General features: G+C 39.5%; 1 protein-coding gene across 1 annotated transcript; it reads right to left on the bottom strand.

Moving 5' to 3' along the window:
* Window positions 1–2,815: 2,815 nt before the first annotated feature.
* Window positions 2,816–8,790, bottom strand: LOC130921819 (keratin, type I cytoskeletal 18-like). Its single transcript, XM_057846117.1, has 7 exons — window positions 8,297–8,790; window positions 7,053–7,135; window positions 4,817–4,973; window positions 4,471–4,635; window positions 4,269–4,394; window positions 3,963–4,183; window positions 2,816–2,976 (listed from the first exon to the last, which is right to left on the bottom strand). The coding sequence occupies exons 1-7, from the start codon at window positions 8,702–8,704 to the stop codon at window positions 2,955–2,957; spliced, it is 1,182 nt and encodes a 393-aa protein (XP_057702100.1). The 5' UTR covers window positions 8,705–8,790; the 3' UTR covers window positions 2,816–2,954.
* Between the last annotated feature and the right edge of the window lie 2,532 nt (window positions 8,791–11,322).

The following is an 11,322-nucleotide window of genomic DNA, read 5'->3' as shown; positions in this document are numbered from 1 at the left end:
ATTTTGCTTTGCTGCGTGTATTCGCACATTGACGTGACTCATCATCGTCAGACTCGGATAACTGCAGCAGCTGGGGAAACCTCCATGCCGTCCGTGGAATATGATAGATAATAAATATAGGTGTAAACGGATTACGCTACACAAGCACTTTATCATGCTTGTTGTTAACACTTGTGTATGTAAATCTGATGTTGGTACATGTTGGTTGGTTGTTGGTGTTTTCTTCTTGGAGATGAAATGCATGTGTGGCAGCTTAGCATTTTTTTTTTTTTTACATAGCGTTTTGACAGTTGCTGTCATATTTTCTGAATTACGTCAACATTACGTCAGAAACTCGTTCGGTACGCCTCTGTTCCAAACCGAGCACCAAGTACCGAAACGGTTCAATACATGTACCGTTACACCCTTAGTGTTTACTTACGTTACGTTTTGTGTAAAGCGACGGATGATGGTCACATAAATGTGAAATCAGGTTGAAGGTCCCGCTGTCCTTCCTACTCTAAGCCGCGGCCGCCTGTTTCTTTTAGATAGCCGAAGTACTCCCATACTAGCGACTTTTTTGAGAGGGGAAAAAGCTCAGGTGTTGTTTCAACACCCTCAGTCTTTGTGTCTATTCTACAGCACAGCGAATTACAAGAAACAGAAACTTGACATTTTTCAATCTATGTGTAATAATTTGATGTAATATACGATTTTCACTGTCTAAAATGACTTACAAAAAGTATTGAACTTTTTTCCCACTATTGTAATTATACTGTATGTACATACGCCTGAACAAACGCACAGAAACAATTTCAATCCATGACTTCTCTACTGTGAGTCAGATGCAGATGCTGGGCTAATGGATAGGCAAGCCAGGCAGTTGCTTGGAGCCTTGGCAAACAAAGGGGCCCCAGATGATTGCCAAACGACAAGAATTGACCGTTTGAAATGACACCGCAGTTACAAACCCCCCTTTGTGGGGCTCCACCAATCTTCCGTATTGACCTGCACTTGACGCTGTCAGTAGACACCACATATTTCATGAAAAGTGTAATTCAAGTAATTTTATTTGCCATTATTTATTTATACGTCATGTGTTTTCTATACATACAGTTGTGGTCAAAAGTTTACATACACTTGTGAAGAACATAATGTCATGGCTCTCTTGAGTTTCCAGTTATTTCTACAACTCTGATTTTTCTCTGATAGAGTGATTGGAACAGATACTTCTTTGTCACAAAAAACATTCATGAAGTTTGGTTCTTTTATGACTTTATTATGGGTGAACAGAAAAAAGTGATCGAATCTGCTGGGTCAAAAATATATATACAGCAGCGCTAATATTTGGTAACATGTCCCTTGGCCATTTTCACTTCAATTAGGCACTTTTGGTAGCCATCCACAAGCTTGTGGCAAGCTTCTGGTTGAATCTTTGACCACTCCTCTTGACAGAATTGGTGCAGTTCAGTTAAATTTGATGGCTATCTGACATGGACTTGTTTCTTCAGCATTGTCCACAAGTTCTCAATGGGGTTTAAGTCAGGACTTTGGGAAGGCCATTCGAAAACCTTAATTCTAGCCTGATTTAGCCATTCCATGACCACTTTTGATGTGTGTTTGGGGTCATTGTCCTGTTGGAACACCCAACTGCGGCCAAGACCCAATCTTCGGGCTGATGACGTTAGGTTATCTTGAAGAATTTGAAGGTAATCCTCCTTCTTCATTATCCCATTTATTCTCTGTAAAGCACCAGTTCCATTGGCAGCAAAACAGCCCCACAGCATAATACTACCACCACCGTGCTTGACGGTAGGCATGGTGTACTTGGGGTTAAAGGCCTCACCTTTTCTCCTCCAAACATATTGCTGGGCATTGTGGCCAAACAGCTCGATTTTTGTTTCGTCTGACCACAGAACTTTCCTCCAGAAGGTCTTATCTTTGTCCATGTGATCAGCAGCAAACTTCAGTCGAGCCTTAAGGTGCCGCTTTTGGAGCAAGGGCTTCCTTCTTGCACGGCACCCTCTCAGTCCATGGAGATGCAAAACACGCTTGACTGTGGACACTGACACCTGTGTTCCAGCAACTTCTAATTCTTGGCAGATCTGCTTTTTGGTGATTCTCGGTTGAATCTTCACCCTCCTGACCAATTTTCTCTCAGCAGCAGGTGATAGCTTGAGTTTTCTTCCTGATCGTGGCAGTGACAAAACAGTGCCATGCACTTTATACTTACAAACAATTGTTTGCACTGTTGCTCGTGGGACCTGCAGCTGCTTTGAAATGGCTCCAAGTGACTTTCCTGACTTGTTCAAGTCAATGATTCGCTTTTTCAGATCCATGTATGTATATTTTTGACCCAACAGAATTGATCACTTTTTCTGTTAACCCATAATAAAGTCATAAAAGAACCAAACTTCATGAATGTTTTTTGTGACAAAGAAGTATCTGTTCCAATCACTCTATCGGAGAAAAATCAGAGTTGTAGAAATAACTGGAAACTCAAGAGAGCCATGACATTATGTTCTTCACAAGTGTATGTAAACTTTTGACCACAACTATATAGTCGGCCAACTTTATTTTTCTTTTGATGTGGTCATGTAGATTGTTTACTTATTTATTGTGCATTCATGTGTGCAAAATCCAAATTTTTGTGGCGTGGGGCCCCAGGGATTTCTTGCTTGGAGCTCTAAGGGACCCGAGCAACACCACTGGTCAGATGTGCTAAACACTCCTACACGTGATGCCTTTCACATAACCTTCGATTCATCATGATATCAACATGTAAATAATAATTGTGTTTTATACTCTGTGGCAAAAATACACAAAAATCCAACACTGATGCTCAACAAATAATTTTATTCTTGCGATGTGATGCAATCATGCGATGTTCTGGGATTGTATTCCTTAATTGAACATTTTTGTTTGTTTTTCCAAGCATCCCTGGAGCCTCTAGCACAGGAACTGTTGCCGACATCTTATTGAAGGGCATCTTGGAGCCTAAACACAATGTAAATCAATAGGTTAAAAATTATACAAGGGATTGAGACTCACTTTCAACATTTTTTTTACATTACAATTTGCAATTTTAGTTCATAATGATTTTTTAAAAATAATTTATTTATTTTACTTATTATAAACTCATTGTACAGGTAGTCCCCGGGTTACCACATACCCGACTTAAGTGATTTTGACTTTACAATGCCGGAGTCTTGTCCGCCATTTTGTATCCAGTTGTTTTTTAAAGAAAAAAAATACATAATGTTGACTTTTGTTTTGTAATGCAAGCCTTTATTTTGCCGCAGGAAGCGCAGAGGAGGTAGTACTTCCGCACACGAGGAAGAGCGCATTTACGCCCATGAGTTTACAGCTGCAAGCCTGCGCAAACATTTGTTGCTTGTGAATGATCCGCAGAGGCAACGCCTGTATTTAGCACCTTTTTTTACTTTTTATTGTCCGTTTCCAATTGTGGTTGAATTCTTCGGCGAGTTTATGTGATTATTTTTGATGATGTCTTGACGCTAACTGATACCTGCTAATCATTTGTGTGGATTGTTATTGTTGTATCAGCAGCTAGTTATTAACGCAAATTTGAATTGCTGTTATTGAAGATGAAACTGATTTAATTACAATTTTATTTTAGTTGAATTCTGCAAGTGTTGATGTCATGAGCAGCTGAATAAAGTCAGCAAACAACACGGATGTCTGACATCGTCATTTCGGAGCTTAGCTCGCTGACTAGCTAGGATTTAGCTGCAATGTCTTGGCGAGGACAGTACAATGACGTATAATACATGTTTTGAGTAGCTATTTTGAGATTTAGGGGTACTTAAAGGGTTAATTCCGATTTACGTGGAAATTCTGGTTACATAGCCACCGTAGGGACGGAATTCGTTCTAACCCAGGGACTACCTATACTACACAATTACTTATTTTAATGTTTTTTACTTTAAATTGCCGCAACTAATTTTCAGTATAACTCTTACTTGAAATCACCGCCGTCCAGCAGGCTCTTGTAGGTCTCGATCTCAGCTTCCAGTTTCACCTTGAGGTTGAGCAGAGCCTCATACTCTTGCGTCTGCTGGTTGATATTTGCACGCAAGTTTCCGAGCTCCTCCTCCAGATGTAGGATGATAGCGTTATACTTCTCCATTTCCATGTTGTTACGTAGCTCCGTGTTGCGTAGCGTGTCTTCGAGCGATGCTTTCTAATAAGCCATCATAAAAGCAATGACATGTTTCGTGGGGTTTAAGGGTTATTCTTATAGATACAAATAGGAAAAAAATGCTCACTAAGCTCTGTTGAGACGCAAGCTCGATTTCAAGAGTCTGTATTTGTCTGGATAAGTCACTCCGTTCCATTTGGGCACCCTGGAGTGCCTCTGTGTTCTGTGATACTTGAGCCTGGACTTCCGCCGTCTAAAGTCGAAAGAAGGAAGCATATCACTCTCATCAATAACTTTGTTCATGAAGACCCTTCTTAGCACCACCTAACCTGGTTTTCATGCCACCGTTTGAGATCCTCTGCATTCTTGACTGCGATCTTCTCGTAGTTACCCCTCATGTCCTCCATGATCTGTGACAAGTCTTGGCCTTTGGGGGCGTCGACATCTACTTGTACTCCTGACTGGGAGATCTGATTTCTCAGCTCCCTCACCTCCTACACCACAATACAATGAAGACAAAAAGAACAAATTTAAAATGAATTTGCCCGTTCATACACTAGTGTTGATGACTTTTCTTCTCTGTCTTTTATTGCTTTGAATTTAAATTATACGCAACACTCAAAGATTAGTTTGGATGCCAAATATACAAGCAATTGTTTTGTGCGGTACACTCACATTCTCGTGGTTCCTCTTGAGGAACTCAAGCTCCTCCCTCACGGCTTCTATCTCGCTTTCAATGTTCATCCTGCTCATGTTGGTCTCATCAATGACTTTCTTTAGCCCGGCAATGTCGGCCTCAACTGACTGGCGTATTGCCAGCTCTGTGTCAAACCTGTACAAACCAACACTCGGTTACAAACATTTGCTACATCTTGTGTAGCAATGGCCAGATAAGCATATAAATCGGCTAATAACAAAAGTCACATTCACATTTTTAAAAGGGTGATTTTCATCCTTCTTGGTCAGGCAGTGCACTGGAGTTGCCAATTAAAGTTAATGATGTTTGACAGACGTTAAGGTTTGATCTTGCCAGGGACGCTTGGAAGCCGAAACTTCAAAGCGCCGCATGCGTCAATCATTATTTAACTTGTTAAACAGTTGCTGTGGCAACTAATTGTGTTGAAGTGAGCAGCTTGAGAGGATTCGAGTGGACTCACTCAATGAAGTATTTAATAACGACAAGATTTTTTCTGCTTTATTCTTATTTAAAAATAATTCAGTGAGACAGTAGCATGTTTAAAACTTAACATGATTATTACATTTGAAGTGCTTATAAACTATTTATTAAAATACATAACGTACATACAAAAAGCATAGCCTCCACCATCAGTTGACAAGACAGCTCCCACAGACATTGCAACACGCCTTCCCGTAGTGGGCCGAACCCAGGCAGAAGTTGAGGTGGCTTTCACTTTGATAAACTCAAACACACGCTGCGTTCTAATGCCGGATTTAAGTGGAAATAGGACAAATGTTTTACTGCATACAAACAGGCAATAGTGTCTCAGTAGTGATTTGGTCGAGGTCAAGGTAATTAATATATTTCTCGCATCATGCATGCACTTTGAAACGTTGTATATACAGTGAAATGAATGGAAAAAATTAGCCTAACTTTTGCTTTAAATATTTATGTAAAATGTTTTTTGCTTTTAACCAAGAACCTAGACTGTTTTAGGTTCATTTCAATAGAAATTTTGTGATTTAAGCATTTATTTAAAGGAATTTTTAACTTAAAAGGTGTTTGTTTCGTGATGGCCGCTATGTTGGATTACACAATACTGTAACTTTTGCTTGAAATACTTACGTAAAGGAACGATAACTGCTCGTTTTTTGCTTTTAACCAAGAACCTAGACTGTTTTATGTTCATATCTATACAAATTTCGCGATTTAAGCATTTATTTATAATAATTTTCAACTTAAAAAGCTCTGTTTTGTGACGGCCGCCATGTTGGATTTTTTATCTCTGCACAATAGCGGAATTCAGCCTAAATAAGTTGTGATAGTATATAGAAAATGCAAATTTTGCTTTTGTTGAGTAAAATTAAGATGATTCTGCATGATATCCTCAAGTATTACGTTTCAGATGTGAAAATTGAGTGATTTATAAGCTGTTGAATACTTGTAGTAAATTAAAAAACAAAAGTGGCTGTTTTGGGCAAAACCTTATATGATATGTTAAATATTGCTAGTGATCCTGGAAATGTAGGTGATTATCTCTGCATTTGGTGATTTGAGTGCATATAGCGTAAAATTTGAGACTATTATAGCCACTTTAAGTTTGGTTATACTTGTATAAATAAATAATTAATCAGGATTTTATTAGTGAACGACTTTTAATTTTTTTTTATGTGACTGCTCATGGAGACTAATATATGCCTAAGGGAGGTGCCTGTCTTTGGTTTGAGGTCACGAGCCGTTTTGATTTTGAAAATATTTAATTTTTAAGTTTTTGAAAATAGGCCCCCAACGGATTCACCACCAGTTCTGTGTCCGTCAACTGATAGTGAAGTCTATGCCTAAAAGTTGTTTTTTTAATCATACTTTTGAAAAAAGTGAAAAACATTTCTTATATAGCTCTCTCTCCAATGCTAAATCTGAATTGAACATACACGAAAAAAAAAAAGAAAAAAAATTGGGGGGTTGCGCCACTTCCCGATTTTTAACTTATCTTGGCGGGCTCTGGTCCCCATTAATAGCAAAAAACGAGGGATCACTGTATTCCCAAAGAGACAAAGCTATTCAAAACTGAATAAAGATGTTATGGCGAGATACTGTTCTCTGTAAAATTCCCAAGGCTGGGTGGTATTGTTTTGTCTTGACTTGGCAAGGCCAAATACCATGTGACAAGGAAGCCTAAATTCATTCAACTTCAACTAACTACATAAGAGGATGAAAAGAAAAAAAACATACTTGACTTTGAAGTCATCTGCAGCCAGACGAGAGTTGTCAATCTGGAGTACCAGACGAGCATTCTCCGATATCTTGTTGAAGATCTGTACAAAAAACAGATAAATTGTTCGATAAGTGTACAGTAAGTACACATTGCAAAATTTATTCTGATCATTTATCCTGGTATTTTTTCTTCACTGTGTATCATTTGGTTGTCAACGTTTCACACTATGGCCAACAATCCGCTGATGTGATCTGGATTTCTGCATCTGTTTAAGACCCCAAGAGTCAGATTACACAAAAGGATCATGGAAGAGCAAGAAGAATGTTCCACTGGAATCGTTTTCTTCCCTGAAAAAAATAGTTCTTCTCCTGAGTAAATCTTGCATATGTGTTTATGTTAATTTTTAAGTTTATTTACATGAGTTTAAAAGCCTAAATTCCTTGTGGCTGGGAGTGAATTTCTTTTAAACTCATTGGTATCCTGCCTGGCAGGAAAGGGAAAACACACAGCCCTTTATGAGTTGAGAACTTTCTTTATGTGATAAGATGTGAAAGATTTTTGGAATTTGGAGAAATATGTGACATTTGACTCAAATGAGTGGAGTTGATTGTTATGCAAGCAGTCCGCTCACGCACATAGAGTATACATTGACACACACACACTGCTGTCAGGACGAGATCCTTTGTGAATGTGTTTTCCACACATCTGTTTCACATTGGGGCCCAAGGACACGGGGGAGTGGCGTAGAATGTCAATTGCAAGCAGCCCCATTTGGAGAACTTTTGTATGTGGAAGTTTTTACCCTCGTGCTGGTGACTCATCAAGGGAAGTTGTGGTCAACTTGAAGCACAGATTGATGGGGGATGGTCAGCCCTGGGCAACCACACCCTTCATTTTGGGGCAAAAAATTGCTAACCAACAGTAAAAATTGTGGAATTACATGCACACTGGTATTGTGAATGAAAAGTTTTGTTTAAAGAACAGCTTGTGAAAAGGATTCTGAATTGCCCAGTAAGGAAAAACGAAATTTTCTGAATCTGAATTACAAATCTATAGTTATTTCTCATCTTCTTAATAACGCACAGTTTTTTATCAATGGATAACATTTGTTCGATTTGACGTACATCCATAGGAGGGACGATTTTAGAACATCTGACTTAACTTGGTGGACCAAGAGATGCTGCTGTAAATCAACACTGATATGGTTAAGTAACGGTAAAACTAAAAGACTCATCACAACCTGATTGCTTGTTAACCCTACCTGTTTACGGAGGTCTTCAATGATGGGTTCATACTTGCTGTAGTCTCTCATGTCAGGCCCTCCGGTCTTCAACGCCTCCCTGATCTTCATTTCCAGGTCCTGGTTGGCCTGCTCCAGGTTCTTCACCGTCTCAAGGTAGTTGGCCAGGCGGTCGTTGAGGTTCTGCATGGCTCCCTTCTCGTTGCCGGTAATGCCAGCTCCCATGCCACCGCCTGCCGCCATGGATACACTGATACCACCACCCATACCGCTGCCCAGTTTGTGTGGGCCCGAACGCAGGGATGATACAGATACTGAGGAGATGCGAGTGTCCTGGCCACCAGCACCGCCGTAGGTGCTGGCAGCACGATAACGAGGTGTGATGTGGGATGCAGAAATCTGCTGAATATTGGATCTCCTGTAGCTCATGGTGAAGAAGTTTCTGTATAACAGAGAAGAATGTGAGAAGTAGAGACTCACTGCTGGTCGGCGTCAGAAGAGACGATGGCAGTGGGAAGTGGGGAACTTATACTCCTCCTTCCTCTCCCTTCCATCTCAATTGGCCTTTTTAGACCCTGCCCACTTCAACATCGCCCCATTTTTCATTTCCTGCTCTTTCAGTCTCTCCTTTGCCCGCATGTTTCCTTTTTCAAATGAGTGTCTTCAGTCGTCATGGAAACAAACAAAGCATATTATCTACAACAAATCCTGCATGACCAATGCAAATCAGTTTGGCGGAGTGATTTAGAGCAGTGGCAAATGAGGGAAGTGTAAAGTTACAGAATGCTTAGCATAGAAACATGGAGGAACTTGGCAAAAGCAACCAAATCATTTTGGTATGCCCATAATAGGAATAATGTCTGTGATTCATTGTAGCCTCCAAGTTTGGTCACTATGGCCACAAGCATGCAACACATGCACATACAGTGGTATGAAAAAGTATTTGAACGTTTTGGAATTTCTAACATTTCTGCATAAAATCACCATTAAATGTGATCTGATCTTTGTCAAAATAACACAGATGAAAAAACTGTCTTCTTTAACGAAAACCACCCAAAACATTTATAGGTTTTTATATTTTAATGAGGATAGTATGCAAACAATGACAGAAGGGGGAAAAATAAGTAAGACAACCATCACAATTAATATTTTATGGCCCCCGCTTTGGCAGCAATAACTTCAACCAGACACTTCCTGTAGCTGCAGTTCAGTCTGGCACATCGATCAGGACTAATCTTGGCCCATTCTTCTCTACAAAACTGCTGTAGTTCACTCAGATTCCAGGGATGTCTGGCATGAATCGCTGTCTTTAGGTCAAGCCACAGCATCTCAATGGGGTTCAAGTCTGGACTTTGACTTGGCCACTCCAGAACGTGTATTTTGTTCTGAAGTTGATTTACTTCTGTGTTTTGGATCATTGTCTATCCTCTTTTTAGCTTCAACTATCTAACAGACGGCCTCAGGTTTTCCTGCAAAACATCCTGATAAATGTTTGAATTCATTCTTCCATTAACGATTGCAAGTTGTCCAGGCCCTGAGGGAGCAAAACAGCCCCAAATCATGATGCTCCCTCCACCATGCTTCATGGTGCGGATGAGGTGTTGATGTTGGTGAGCTGTTCCATTTTTCCTCCACACATGATGTTGTGTGTTACTCCCAAACAATTCAAGTTTGGTTTCACCAGTCCACAGAATATTTTGTCAAAACTTCTCTGGAGTCTCCAAGTGACTTTTTGCAAAAATTAAACAGCAATGTTTTTTTGTTTGGACAGCAGTGGCTTCCTCCATGGAGTCCTCCCATGAACACAATTCTTGGCCATAATTTTACTGTGCCAGTAATTTCTGTAAGGCTTTAGAAGACACTCTAGGGTTGTTTTTTACCCCTCTGAGTATTCTGCGCTGAACTCTTGGTGTCATCTTTGGTGGACGGCCACTCCTTGGGAAGAAGCAACAGTGCCAAACTCTCTCCATTTGTAGACAACTTCACTGACTGTCATTTGATGAACATCCAGACTTTTAAAGACGGTTTTGTATCATTTTCCAGCTTCATACAAATCAATAATCCTTGATCGCAGGTCTTTACACAGCTCTTTTGACCAAGCCATGTGTGTTTTATAGTTGGCAGGGCAGCTTTAAACCACTCATCAGTGATTGCGCACACACACACCTGACTTAAAATGTTTGGTAAAATTGGTTTCAACTGCTCTTTAAGTCTCCTTGGGCAGAGGGTTCACTTACTTATTTTTCTTTTTTATGTTTGTATCTCTTCTGTCATTGTTTGCATGCTATCCTCATTAGAATATGAAAACCTACTGTATACATGTTTGGCTGGTTTTAATTAAGGAAGACACTGTATTTTCATCAGTGTGATTTTGACAAAGATCAGATCACATTTGATGGTGATTCGATGCAGAAATGTGAGAAATTCTAAAAGGTTCAGATACTTTTTTATATCACTGCATAATTAAATAAAATTAGAAAAAAAAATTAAAAAGCGGAACGTCGTGAAATAACTACAATTGTTGACCTAGAAAATGTGTCATCATAAAGTTAACTCGGGATAATTTCACTCTCAGTGATAACCACACCTACAGCTATAATCCCATTTCAACACAAACAATAAGTTAACAATGACAACAATGACTGTTCCCACATTCACAAAGAAAATCCAAAGGACACACAAGCTTCCGATATACCCTGGAGGTTGTGGAAAAGGTGAGATGCACAAAGACAGTGGGTTAGCTGATACCACGCTCATAATACAATCAAAAACAAAACGCAGATAAAGGACAGCTTTGTTTACCAATCACATTATATCTGATGAGATGTATATATCAGGTATAACAACTACTGAAGATCTAGCTGCACAGCACCTTTGATCGTGCATGTTGAATGACCTCTTGGAAACAACAGCTGACATCAACAAGATCAACATGTCTATATATGGATTCAATATATTCAAATATTCTATAAAGGGCAAAATATACACACACAAAAAGTACTACACCATACTGATTTAAAATAAATTCCATCAGACAGAGGGTGTTT

The sequence above is a fragment of the Corythoichthys intestinalis genome, chromosome 9, assembly GCF_030265065.1.
Source record: "Corythoichthys intestinalis isolate RoL2023-P3 chromosome 9, ASM3026506v1, whole genome shotgun sequence".
In the NCBI taxonomy this organism is placed as follows: Eukaryota; Metazoa; Chordata; class Actinopteri; order Syngnathiformes; family Syngnathidae; genus Corythoichthys; species Corythoichthys intestinalis.
The sequence above is the reverse complement of the archived record's forward strand: the minus strand, read 5'-3'. Positions and strand labels throughout refer to the sequence as shown.